Source organism: Tupaia chinensis, unplaced genomic scaffold (assembly GCF_000334495.1).
Source record: "Tupaia chinensis unplaced genomic scaffold, TupChi_1.0 Scaffold142374_1, whole genome shotgun sequence".
NCBI classification, from domain to species: Eukaryota; Metazoa; Chordata; class Mammalia; order Scandentia; family Tupaiidae; genus Tupaia; species Tupaia belangeri.
The window spans coordinates 119,820-134,496 of record NW_006202222.1 but is presented as its reverse complement, the minus strand read 5'-3'; the positions used below and the strand labels follow the sequence as shown (position 1 = coordinate 134,496).

Genomic DNA, 14,677 nt, shown 5'->3' with positions numbered 1-14,677 from the left:
AGGGAAAGAAAGAAATTATACCTTAGGGCTTTCTTTCTCATGTCGCTTTACATTTCTCCCTAGATAATGTGTTGTAAAGACCACAGGTACTGTGGAAATCTTTTGCTTTTAGGAATATTGAATTTTTGCTAATGTCTTTCTTTTAAATAAATTTTAAAATTTGAAATCCATGATAGAGTTTGTAGTTCATTCAAAGTACTACTTTGCAATTTTGATTTTCCCTAAAGATGCAAGAGTTTATTTTCTGTCAACAGTGGTTGTGTTATGCTTGCTAATACCGTGCATGATAATGGGGAAATAAATGTCAACTATTTGCGCTACACTAGAGGTCACTTTGTGAAGTTCGTGTTTATATTCAATACAGTGAAACTGGTCTAGGGAGTCTTTTGTTGCTGGACTATAGATAACTTTTACAGTATGACTTCAAGTATTCCATAACACCGACTCTTTTATAATATTATCATTGTACAGTGCAAGAGAGTCTCTAAAAGGGAAATTATGGCTGTAATTTTGTGTCAGTTTATGAATGATTTCAGCCAAATTTTTCCAGATTAGTGTAATGTGTAGCAGACAAAAAGTCTGAGTTTTCCTTTTTTGTGTGTTTGGCAAGTATCAGTGAACCTAGTAATAAAACCGATTTTTCATCAAAGTCCAAATATTTAGACTACCAAAAGGAAATTCAAATTTTTTAAATCATTTTTTTTCATGAAGCGTATTTGTTCTTATAGAGGATGACCTTCTAAAATTAATAGTTTTCGTCCTTTAGATGTTCTCATATAACTAGAAAAGAGTGCTTGATAATTTCTCAAACGGAAGCTAATTTTTCTAAAATTAGTAAACTACTGTGTCTGACAGTATGGATTCATTATATCTGTAGTAAAAAACACATCAATGGTAAGAAAGCACGGACTCCTAAAATGTAGAGGTGGCATCCAATTATCTAAAATTCCCCAGATTTCACTACAAGTAAAGATCGTATCATATCAGTAAGTTCATGTCATTCCTGTAAAATGAGAATATTTTAGGTAGCTGAGCTATTGATAAAGAAAAACTCATTTTTTACTGACATTCTTATAACTTGCTACCTATATTTTATCTGATAAAAGCGATGTAGGCAGTATCTAAGTAAACAGCAGTTCTAACAGCTGTGCTATCTCACTGCCATAGACACATTTGTAAAAGCACACATATTAGAAAAAAAAGTTTTCATTTGATATGGAAGCACTGAATATATTCAGAGATGTTGGTAGCAATGTATTATTTAAGGTATTATTACAGTCTCTAAACAGCCCAAAGAGCTAGTTTTCCTCCCTTTAATAATAACTACAAATGTCATGTAAAATGTTATTTTCTACTAAAGTCTTTTCATTTTTGTCTGGGCTGCAATGTTATATTCTATTTAAGATCTTACTAAATAAAATGCTCTTCTCATAACCTTAAGCATGCACTTTCTAATCTGTTTTTTTATGCTTAGGATTCAACATTCTAAATCAAGATACAAAAGTCAATAACATTTCTTTCTAGTGGTATTGTTTCTTCATAGTAATAGAGTGCTCCACAACTATTTCCAGAATAGTAAATAAATCCCAATCTTTTTCAACTACAAATACAAAGAAAATAGATTAAAAGGTTTTTTTCTGGGAAAAAAAAAATGACTTCCCCAAATGACAAGAACCGATAGGCCAGAACTACATTCAAAGCATCTATATCTGCATCTCAGTCTAGAAGTGGTTTCTAGGTTGAGTTGTGAAATGCATTAAATGGACCAAAAAGTCAATGACAAAACTACCCAGAGCACAAGCGACTCCCTTGTTTTATGCCAGCAACCTGACAGCTTTTTCCAGTGCATTCCCAAGGCACAGATGTAAACTCCCACCATTCTCCTCAATTTTTTGGTGACAAACACAGAATTGTTACTTTATTAAAGAATACTCAGGGATCAGCAACTTAATAAGTGAACTAAACATTGAATCTTGGTATTCCAATTTTATGTTCTCTTCATCTTCAAATGTCAGTCATTGCTATCCTGAGAAAAGCACCTCTGGGTTTCAAGAACGTAAATGTAGAGAGTTGACAAAGCCTCAGACTGACCTAATATCACCCCCTTTCACACATGAGTAGAGTGAGGCCGAGTATAAAATGACCACCTAAAGTCACATAACATACCAGTCACCATTTTATACCAAGCACATGTTCTTCACCAAGACCTTGCATTTCAATGGAATTTTAATTTTATCCAAGTACTAATACAGTTATCTCTCTGCATGCATAGAGAATACGATTTTGAAAAATCCTTATTTCAGGACAGTTAGCAAGTAATAAATTTAAGACTAAGGGGTAGACATAAGAGAGTCCAAGATCAGGACAATATTTACCATGAAACCATTGTAAATATTTGCTCAAGTAAGAAAAGAAAGCAGTAACACACAATAATACAAGGGAACTTAAGTATTACTTAAGTTAATAATAGGGAGTACTAAAAACCTAGTTTTTTATTTATTGCTCACCAAAAGCTTGTCTCCAGTTTCAGTGGGAGGCATGTAAGTGCATTTTGTTTTGTGCAGCATCAAATACTAAGGTGAATCTTATCCTATCTTGAGCTCCCATTCAAGTACCCAATGTCTTTCTAATTCTTTTAACTTCAAGAGCTTCTTCCTCTTGTCACCCTCCACTTAACATATTTTATGTTTTACTCTCCCATCTCCTCTGTCTTGCCTATCATTTCTTTGGAAAACAAAAACAGAACAGTACTCCTGGAGCCATCAGGTGGTGTGGAGGTTAGGGTGTTGTATCCCACATGGCTGGCTCCACGGTTTGAGTCCCCTGTTGGAGGCTTGAGGATCATGCCAAATGCATGTGGGTGCATGCCCAATATCCCAATAGGAGAATAAGAGAATGGAGAATGGAGGAGAAGGGATTGCAGCGTGGCCATTCCCCCAGGGGGATGCTTTCTCACTTTCTCTCTCTCTCACACACATACACGCACACACCCTATGTCAAAATTAAAGAAGAAAGTACTCCTTTTCTGCAATCCACTTTATCTCTTACTGAGAATTCCCAGCTCCCAGTTCCCTCTTCCTCTAATCATTCAAATGAGAAAAAAGCTCTAAATTTAGCATCTTACTCTTATAAGGAGAGGATACAGAAACAAATCTTCGTATCTTTGACCTTTTATTATGAACAAAATTACTAAAGTAAATGTGAAGTACAGTTAATTATGAGAATAATAAAATAGCATTAATCACAGACACACACACAGAATCCAAGGAGAGTGTAAGCCCTATCTTTATGTTTCCCATATAGTCATCTACTTTTCAGTTCATACAGTCTGGGTCAGTTAAGCATCTAGGCTTCCCGTCTCCCTCTGAACTCCTCTCGTCTTTCTCCTTGTGCTTTCTTTTCTCAAGTTCTCACTCTTACTTCCCAGCTGTCCCCAGAGACTCGCACTCTACTGAGGGCTAGCCAAAGGCCTAAACCATAGGATTTTTTGCTCTCACTTCCACTCTGGAAAGGAAGTTTGCTATTGGTAAACTTGATTCCTCCAGGAGCAGGCCTGCATCTTTGAGTTTCTCCAAATAATAGTCAAAGACATACCATTCTTACCGTCCCCTGCCTAATATTAATGACTTTTCATAACTTGACTTGGATGAAGCGTAAGTCCCCCTTCCTAGTAGTGATGAAAAGCAGGTAAAGCAGATCAAAGAAGATAAACATTTTGTATATCAGGAAAATGAAATTGTAAAATCTCTTTATTTGTGCCTAATTTCAATCTATTCTTACCTCCTAAAGATCTTATTGTACCTTCACCCATGTCTATTCTGCTTCTTCTGTATCTCCCTTTCTAGTAGAACATTCCAAATAGCCAAAAATCTCTGACTGACATTCCTCTCCAGGTCCTGCCCACCTTCCCACCCCCATCTCTCTGCTCTCCTCCACAGCAATATTCCTTAAAAGTTTGGTGTATATCTACAATTTCCAATTTTCTTTCCATTCTTACTTTTTTCTCTGATCATTCAAGATACTCCACATTTAAATATGTCCCATTCACTCCCCGCTATTGCAAATGTTCCTGTGAAATAGGTATCATACTGCTCGCCACCTTTTAAATGAGTATTTTTAAGGAAAGAACTTTTAAATAGGGTGCTACCAACATGTCTTAAGCTAAGGAGGACTCTGTTCCCACTGCAGATGCATAAAAAATTCTAGAAAAGTAAATAATACATTATGACTCCAAGTAAGAAGAACAATTTCCAGGTGCCTGAAACTACGAAGAAATCTGCAGAAAAAGCAGTGAGTGCCTGGGCCTGAACAACCAAGGCACCACCCAAGGCCATTCATTGGACAGGGTTCCCCATTCTAAGACCTTCCAGGCCCCTCATGCCTTTTCGTTTGTGCTTTTGTTTTCGATGAACATTATATTTTAAACTTTTTTAAGTCTATTTATGTTGGTGACTAGTGGCATTGAACAAGACTTTTGTATTCAGTGTAAAAAGATTTAGGACATGAACTAACACTAAGTAATGAATATAATTTCTCTGTGCTGTACAGAACCCCCTTCATGCTTTCTCTCTCTCTCTCTCTCTCTCTCTCTCTCTCTCTCTCTCTCTCAGTTTTTTTCTTTGGGTCACATACACTCGCCAGAGAGACAGAGGGAGACAGAGAGAGGGAAAGTTAGAAATCATCCCCCAGGGGAAATGGCCACTCTGCAATCTCTTTTTCTCCATTGTCCTCTAGGGATTTTAGGCATACATGCACTGGACCCCAGCATGATTCTCAATCCAACAGGTCTGGGACTCAAGCCAGAGCTGGCCATGTGGGAGTCCAGTGTCTTAACCATCATTCCACCCGCTGGCCCATTCCCTCATGCTTTCTTAACTCCACTTTACTCAGACTTTCATGTCCAGTATATCCTTTCAACATTTTCTCTTGGATGTCTAAACGGGCGTCTCAAAACGAACAAGCCTAAATCTGGCTCCTGATCTTCTCCCTCCCCAAAACATTTACTCACCCCACAGTCCTCCATGATTCATTCATTCATTGCAACGCCATTCTTCCAGTTGTTGTACCACCACCCAGCCCCAGGGTCATTCTTGTCTGCTCTTTCTTATAGCCCACTCCCAATATATCAGAAAACCTTTTACTGCCACCAGCCTTCCCCACCATACCTTTCACTACTTAGGTCCACAGCACAGTTCTCTTGCCTAGTTTATTGCAGTCAACTCCTAAGTGGTTTCCGTACTCTTATTCTTGCCCCTATGCCAGTCTATTCTCACAGAAGCTGGAGGGAGTCTAGTAAATCAAGAAAGATAGTATCTTTCCTCTGCTCACAAAACTCCAGTGGTAACCCCATCTGATACGGGGTAAAATTGCCAAAGTCTTCCCACGATGCTGCCAGACCTGTCCCAGGCACTTCATTGATCTCGTAGCTTCCCATACTCCTCTCTGCGCCATCTGTAGCTGCCTTTTGCTATTCCTCAAACATGCCAGTCAAATTCTTGTCTGGACAAAACTGACTGGTTATTTGCATTTGGCAAGGCTTTGGCTGAAGGGGAAATTTTCCCAAAATGGAGTATTAAATAACTTCAGAAGGCTTTCAGGCGAATTCCTGGGAGGAAGTAACTCCCCCATGTTTCCCATATCACATAGTGTGGTTAGGATATGATATGAAACAGATATTAATATAACCATAATTTCAAATGTTTTTAATGGCATCATTGGACTTTGGACCTAATCATCTTTCCCAGTTCCCCTTTCCCGTTATTCTTTAACAATTATAGATAATAACTTCTGCTTTCCCTTTTCTTCTTGCCTTTTTAAAGGCCATATAATCAGCTTAGTCTTTGGGTGGAGTTTTAAAAATGCAGAAGGTTTCAGAGACAAATATTTGCCTCTGCATGTATCCGGTACTAGACTGGTCAGTACCTAGAAGCCTCTTTTCTTTGAAAAGGATTATCACCTGATCAAGGTCTCTCTGCAGTTGCCCCTGGAGACTGTGAAATGTGGCTCAGGATCTTCACAGCTTTACTTTCCTTTGCAGCAGGTGTTTGCTCGGGGCTGAAGGTGACTGTACCATCCCACACGGTCCATGGCATCAGGGGTCAGGCCCTCTACCTCCCCGTGCACTATGGCTTCCACACTCCGGCGTCGGACATCCAGATCATATGGCTGTTTGAGAGACCCCACACAACACCCAAATACTTACTGAGCTCTGTGAATAAGTCTGTGGTTCCCGACATGGAGTATCGGCACAAGTTTACCATGATGCCACCCAATGCGTCTTTACTCATCAACCCACTGCAGTTCACTGATGAAGGCAATTACATCGTGAAGGTCAACATCCAGGGAAATGGAACTCTATCTGCTAGTCAGAAGATACAAGTCACCGTAGATGGTGAGTCCACTCGGAGTGTACTGTCCTTGAGCAGCAGGCTAGGAGGGCATTAGCAAAGACCGGGAGTTAAACTGCCAGGGCTTTATGTCCTGGCTCCGCAGCTTTGGGCAAATTAATTAATCCTCAGTATCTCATGGTACTAATGACGTTATCTACCTCGTGAGGCTTTCTGAATATTAAATAAGGCACGCATGGAAGACACATGCACAGTGCCCATCGAAAGGCAATGAGCAATAAAAATAGCTTATTACTTGTCTTCCTGGAAACTATGAGGTTGCTGCCATAATATGAGATGGAAAGAAATCTTAATTTCTTAGTAGTAGAGTGCACCCTGAAAAGAACCCCATTTTTGTCACAAGAAAAATTTTATTTAGGTACACTGGGGGAAGATGAGAATCACTCCAAAGCCATACTTAGGGGAAAATAGAAGCTCCCGGAAGTGTCCTCTGAGGGAGAGTAGGGCAAGCTAACTTGTAGACACTTGTCTTCCTTATTGAGATATGAAAGCAGTAAATCTTAAATATACTACATCCAAATCCCAACTTCTGATTTTTTCTCTCTAAAATCTGCTTATATGACACATTAGTAAATACCAATTTCCTTCTATCAGTTGCTCAGGCCAAAATCTTGCAGTTACCATTGACTCACTCTCTCTCTCTCTCTCTCTGTCTTTCTCTCTCTCATTCTCATACACCACCCACATCCAATCCACAAGAAAACCAAAAATGTAGACAGAGTCTGACCACTTCTCATCACCACACTGCTGCCCTAATCAGTGCCACCATAGCTGTGGCCAGACTATCCTAAGGCCTGCAGCCTAGTCTCCCTGCTTCTCATCTTCTGTATCTCCCTCACCCCATCCCACCTTATTCTCTTTAGGTCTCAACCCAAATATCATTTTATCTGTGAAGCCTTTCCTGACCACCCTATATAAAATATAATTTCACTCCTCCAAACACACACATACACACACACACATGCACGTGCACACATACACACACACGATTTGCTCTCTATCTGCAGTTGTGCTTTCTTTTCTTCATAGCCCTTATTACCACCTGGACATGCTATGTATTTTTACATTTCTTTATTGTTTCTGTTCCCCTGCAAGAATCTGAGATTCATCAGAGCAGGAACTTTGTATTGTTGGAAGCTTTGTCCTCAGTACTTAAAACCTGTTCTGGTCACTAGTACACTCCATAAATGTAGGTGAGTGGTTGCTGAGAAAACCGGGCAGTTAGCAGAGCGAAAACACAGGCCGTGAAAGCAGATGCCTAGAGATCACCTTTAGGGAAAGTAAAGAGCTATCGAAAGGGAAGTTTTCCTCTGCAGAGTCCTGTCTGCCTGCTGCCCCCCATCTCCAGAATTTTCACAGAAGATCCCCTACTTGTTACTGTGTAGTAAAGCTGGATTTGCTCAGAGAAATGCTACAGCCAGAAATTTACCAAAGTCTTGACAGGGTTTTAGGACCAGAACCAAAATCCTTCTTGGAAAGAAATTGTCCACATCTGAGTTACACTGTTTTGGGCAAGTGTGAGATCACCATACCAGCGACTGTTCCCCACACAAGACCATGAACAGGTTTACCTACTTATCCCACAATACATGCAGTTCCACACACATTTAAAATATAGGCGTTACCTGCAAAGTATACTCAACTCATTTCTTTTTCTCTTTAACTCACAGTAATGTAAACAAAATACTACTCCAAACCCTTTATTCATGTCAGGGAAAAATAAAAGATCAAATTAAACAGGAAAACCAGTTGATTACACCCACCTCGAGAAATGCTAGAGGTTCTGAAAGTGACAAGTTGCATTTCAACTTCCTTTGTCCTCATCTTTCATTTCCTTCTAGCACCTCTGGGCTGGGGAATTGACTCTATATGTGCCCTAAAGCACATTTTTCAGTGTAGGATAATGTAAGCATGAGTCCAGGTAAATTTTCCTGAAGAAGATGCATCAACACCAATTAAAAGCTTGCTAATAAATTGAAGTCTAGGGACCAGCAGATGGTGTAATTGTTACATCACTAGACTCTCATGTAGTCAACCGCAGATCAAATCCTGGACCCAGTGACTTGAAACTCATGCCAGGCATGTGTACATGTGTACCCAAAATCCCTAGAGGAGAATGAAGAAAAAGGGATTGCAGCATAGCCATCGCCATCCCTGGGGGGGCGGGGGAGGGAGGCGGTGATTTCTCGTTTTCTGTCTCTCTATCTCTGTCTCTCTAGTGAGCACACATGCCCAATAACAACAACAAAAAAACTCTCAAAAATAAACAAATAAATCGAAGTCTAGTTATTGGAGTTAATTGTCACATATATTTCATCATATTCTCTCTATGTTCTGTAATCATACATAGCAGCAGATTGTTAAATGCATATCTCTCCAAAGTGCAGAGAAAAAATAGTACCAGATTTAAAATCCTTTCATTTTGCCATGGATCACTGTGTAACTCTGGATAAGTCACTGTTTTTATCAGAGACTCGAGAAACTCAAAGGTTAACAAAGATTGCCTAAAATGGTTGTAGATGTCTTTATGCATCAATTTGAGAGTTAAAATTCAAATAGAAAATTTTTATTCATTTTTGGAAATTTATTTATTGAGAAATACTGTTAAGTATCAGTTACTGCCACACTATAAAACTATTTTCCCAAGACTTGACTTTCCAACAGGAATTTCTATTTGGTTTGTCTTTTATCTCTATATTTGATATAATTCCAATAATACATTTTATTGCATTTTCATTTTGAGTCAATGTTGAAATGTAAGCTTTGATTTGTTAAAATGACTAACAAAGTTACATCACAAAAAAAAGCAATTAAACAAATTAGTTCGCTTACATGATGAGAAAATGAAGTAGTGCATATGTGATTCTCTAGAATTTTCCATCAATTCCCCAAAAGTATACTATATATGAGCTACATATTTTGCAGATGGCAGATAGACATTTCAATTTACCACATCCACCTTAACCAGTTGCTTTTGGGACATTAGGATGAGCTGTAGGAGAGAAATACCCATATACATTTTGCCTGAGATTATACTTCTATGGTGTTGGAGAAAACACAAAACAGGAAACAAGGAAACTGGCATTCTTGACCACTAACTATGTTACTCCTAAAGTAGAAGGATTTCATTAGACAGTCCTTAAAGAGTGAGTTCTAGAATATTCTTATCTCTGGCTCTAAATAATATTTTTATCTTTTATCATTTGTGTTTTCCATTACTTTTTATTCTCCTTAACTGTTTCCTAGCTGTCTACATTACAGTATAAAAACATTGACATTATCGCTTGAGAGTTCAATATTCAAATGATGTCATACAGTTTTATTATAATTCATGGGTGGAAAAAATGTTTTATTCTCTCTTGATATTGCAGATCCTGTCATAAAGCCACTGGTGCAGACCCGTCCTGCCTCTGGGGCTATAGAACATGTGGGAAACATGACGCTGATGTGCCAGGTGGAAGGGGGCACCCGCCTGGTGTACCAGTGGCTGAAAAATGGGAGACCTGTCTACACTAGCTCCACATACTCCTTTTCTCCCCAAAACAACACTCTTCATATTGCTCCAGTGACCAAGGAAGACATTGGGAATTACAGCTGCCTGGTGAAAAACCCCATCAGTGAGATGGAAAGTGATATCATTATGCCTACCATATTTTGTAAGTTTTATAAAAAATATATTCGTGATTTGTTCTCTGTGACGTTCACCCAAGGGTAGTAATAGAGATGATCAGCATCAGATGTCCTTTGGTATTTACCACTAGTGCAGTTCAGCACAGTCCTACTTCTTAAAGATCAACTTGAAAGACTGGTCACGGAACATTCAGGGTAGTCTGTAATTCACTCCATTGTGTGACCTCCTTTCCAGCGGAAAGAGGGAATGAATCCCAAGAGCCCAGAACCATGAGGAGGCACTAAGTTACTTATTCCCAGGGAGGAAGAGTTGGTGATCGTAAACCAGGAGACGGATGTGCTCTGTAGTTGATCTCAGAGTAAAAGAATGTTCCCAGGCTATGCATAGGTAGTGCATCCCAGTGCATGGCTGCTTTATTTGCCCTTATTTCTAGGCAATCAATTTTGAAAAGGAGGTGCAGGGAGGATCATAGATACAACACAGATTTTAATTGCTGGAGGGCACATGTGCTCACCAGAGAGAGAACACCAAAGATATAGAATTAAAGAGAGAGAGAGCATTGGAAAGACAGACAGAGAGAGAGAGCACTCCCCAGTGGTGCATGATCATACCACAGTTCTTTCTCTTCAGAATTTGGGCACCCATACACATGCACCTAATGTATTTCCAAGCTGCTGGGGTGTAAATGAACTGCAGTCATCCATGTGAGAGCTGACTTTATATACACAGCATTTAACCCTGTGCTATGAAGCCAACCCCAAGAGAAAACTTAATTATTCTTCAGTAAAGGACTCAGGTTCCCAAGAATTGGTAATTATTTCTGGGTTTTAATTTTCTTGGGTGCTTTTCTCTATCATAATTGTTGTTGCTGAACCTTGTATACAGAGCTTAGTTTATTAAACTCTTTAGCTCATGTCATGTTATCTTCACCAACCCAAGCAAGTTCTCTGTCTTTGTTGCATTATTTTCCAAGTCCCTAAAGTACTACCTAAAGTACTACCTCTAATACACTTAGTATTGTATTCCAATTTAAGCTTGGCACAGTTTCTCAGCCTCTCTACTATGACAGGCATGGTGTGTAACCTCTGTTGTGGGGACTTTCCTGTGCATTGTCAGCAACATTTCTAGTCTCCCATTACATATCAGTAACATCCCCCCCCTTCAGCTGTGACAACTAGAAATGTCTCTGGACAATTCAGTATATCCCCTCACATTAGGAAGTCTTGTTATCAGTTACCAGGTTGCTTTCATGGTAACTTTATTTTCACTCTTGGGAATTAAAAGTTACTTTAGGAAGTCTTCTGTTTCAGACCATGGGGACAGAGCACAGTTACAATAGCATCTTGACAGGAAAATAGAGGCAGGGTGAAGGAAATCTCACCCTTCGTGGCATGAGGGTAGAAGTCTCAGCTGGTTGAATCATAGAGAGAAATTAATCCTAGCAGATGTGTCCACTCATTCATCAGATCTATCTTCATAATACCAGAAGTGGCACTAAATGCCCGTGTTTAGGTGCTTAGATGGATTGAAGTGAGAAGCATGGTTCAGTCATTACCTGTTAGACCTTAAGTAAATTTCTGGATCTTTCTGGGTCTCCAGGTACTGTCTGAAAAAAATAGCCAGTGATTGACACAAAGCAAGCATTCAGTCAAAGGAGGCTGTTTTTATTATCAATATATCTACACTCTATTTTCCTTGATAGGAAACTGATAACATTCTCTTGGGACATGTATTATTAACTCTGGAAAAAAAAGCACCAGCATATGTACAAAGTATAGCCTCTCTTGACAATATAAGGCTTAAGTTTAAGGATCGTGCACCAACAATAAGGCAGGAAAGGGCATGGCTGGGGAGCAGGAACGGATGGAGCAACACAGGTATATATGGAGTTTTCAATTGAACCACTGAAATTATGCAATAGAAAATAGAACTGTTGAATCTTGAAACAGAACATTATCCTATATTTTAGCAAAAGAGAGAAAATGTGCACAATAAAATGTATTAAACAGAATGTCATAGGTACCATAGAACGTATAGTATCCAGGAACAGAAACTAAGGAGCCAGAAGAGCTGGGTTCAAATCCTAGGTCTGCTACCTTACCTCTCTGTGCCTCAGTTTATTCATCCGTATAATGATAATAATGGCAGTATCCACTTTCTAGAGTTTCTATAAGTGTTAAATCTACTTAATACATAAAATGATTAACAGCAACTGACCCATACTATATAACTGTTAGCCATTATTATCACTAAAATATTATTAATCTATGGGAATCCAGAGAATGAAAACATTATTCCTAAGCAAGAGAAGGCTTCCTGAAGAAAGTGACATTTCAGATACACTCTGAACAATGGGTATGATTGGGGCAAAAGACAACCTCTGGGAAAACCATCTCAGACAATGAGACAGAAATGAACCACATACAAAGCAGAAATAAAATAATTTGACGAATGGTCCAGTTTGGCTAAAGTATAGGGTATAGGGAGGAGAGTAGTAAATTAAATGGTCAGATAAATAAAACTGAGTCAGATTATGGGAGCTTTGAGTGAAGAGACTATTAGCAAACAATAAGGAAGGAAAAGGTTTTTGTTGGCTTTTTTAAGATTTTTATTTGCCATAGGGTGCTTGCACTTGCCAGAGAGAAAGAGAGAGACAGAAACAGAAAGAAAAGTGAGAAATCACCTCCCTCCCCAGGGAGGATGGCCACAATACAACCTCTTCTCCTTCATTTCCATTCTCTTCTCAGGTTTTGGGCACACATGCACCCATGCCAGGCATGATTTTTCAAGCCGCTGGATCCAGGACTTGAACCACAATCAGAACCACAATCAGCCATGTGGGAGTTCAGAGTCTTTTTTTTTTTTAAGAATTATTTATTTAATTTTTATTACTATTTAATTTTAATTTATTATTTAACTATTTAATTATTAACTAATTATTATTTAACTATTATTATTTTATTACTATTATTATTATTTATCATTATTATTCAGTTTGACCAGAGAAAGAGTGAAAAAATGAGCTGCTAGGTCCAGGACTCAAACCATGGTTGACCATGCAACCTGCTGGCCCCAAGGGAGCCCAGTGTCTTAACTACCACTCCAACTGCTGCCCCAGGAAAAGCTTTTTTAAACAGGTGTCCATACAAAAAAAAAGATTGGAGAATGATGTATAAATAAATAATTTCATATAGATATACCAGGCTAATTAAGAAATGTTGGTCAAGAGCACATGTTGTTAAGACAAATTGCAAACTTGATACAATTATGTAAAGGGTATATGTAAGAAAAGAATAAAGAGGCAAACGATTATTTTTTTAGCCTACTATATAAAGAGAAAAAGTCACCAATTTTAAATTATATACAGTGACTAAATATATCTACTAGCAATTTGAAACCATTTTATCTAAAAAGTACTGTTTACAATAAATCTGTTTTTAACTTCATATATTGATTTTGTAATTCAATTTTGGTGTAGGAGAACCAAAGAATACTAACTGTTACTCCAACTTAGTTCTAAATTCAATATGCACAATAAAATGTATTAAATTTCTTCACTCAGAAATAGAAGGAATTATATTAAAGAGTGTCACAGGACGAAATTACTTTTTCACTGAGAAACCAAAACACCATATGCTGCAAGCAAATTATGTAATATTCATGATAATCATTAGTTACATTGTTAAACAATGGCATTATTTTTATAGCTGCGCTCTAAGATATTTGTATGTGTGTGTGTGTGTGTGTGTGTGTGTGTGTGTGTGTGTGTATTATATATAAGGTTTTTGCCATAGAGTAAGTGTGCTCACTGGAAAGAGAGTGAGACAGCAAGAAGCAAAGTGAAGAATCACCCCCCAGAGGGGAAGGCTGTGCTGCAATCCCTCCTCCACTCTCCTCCCAGGATTTGTTGGCATGTGGGAATCCACTGTGTGACCTATTGGCCCCACTTTTAGCTATATTTTTTACAGCAATATTACATGATCTTATATTCAGGTCACATTGTGAAAATAATCTTGTTAGCCTAAAGCATAGGAGGAGAAATAGATTCATAAACATAAAGTCCTGACTGTACTGCATGACTAGCACTGAACTGGAGTGACAATTTCAGATTTGGTAGTCTTTGTATATTGTATAAGTTGTCTTGACTAAATAAGGTTATTTTTCTTTTTCTTTTTCTTTTGTTTTGTTTTAATTTGCCAGAAGGCAAGTGCACTCACCAGACAGAGAGAGAGATTGAGAGAGAGGGAGAAAGTAAGAAATCATCCCCCAGTGGGGCATGGTCACACTACAATCCCTTCTCCTCCATTTCTCCTTCTTTTTGGGGTTTCAGGCATGCACGCTCATGCACCCATGTGTTTCTAAAGCTGCTGGGTCTGGGATTCCAACCATGTGAAACCTAGCTGCCTTAACCATCATGCCTCTGCTGGCCCAAAACAAGGTTATATTGACATGAACTTAAACTTCCATCCAATTTCATCCAAGTAGTCACAGACTTAAGTGTAAGAGTAACTGAAACATGGTGAAAAGAAAATGCAAACAGAGTGAGTCAAATCTAGGACTATGTGGACATATCCTTATGTTATTCTTTATTATTTGGTCTAATGGTTACAGTCACTTAGAAAATATACAAAATAAATGC

At 38.5% G+C, this 14,677-nt stretch overlaps 1 protein-coding gene across 7 annotated transcripts in view; it reads left to right on the top strand.

Annotated features, from left to right (window-relative positions):
• The window catches only part of HEPACAM2 (HEPACAM family member 2), a 50,643-nt gene that overhangs the window by 1,811 nt on the left and 34,155 nt on the right, over positions 1-14,677 (top strand). For 4 of the 7 annotated variants that reach the window (XM_014582129.2, XM_006163491.3, XM_006163492.2 and 1 more), the window contains exons 2-3: positions 6,038-6,391; positions 9,779-10,063. In XM_014582129.2, coding sequence (XP_014437615.1) covers positions 6,038-6,391; positions 9,779-10,063 — 639 coding nt within the window. Of the gene's footprint in view, positions 1-5,997; positions 6,392-9,778; positions 10,064-14,677 lie in introns of those variants that run through there. The other 3 variants (XM_027766317.1, XM_027766318.1, XM_014582131.2) reach the window with 2 other exon arrangements.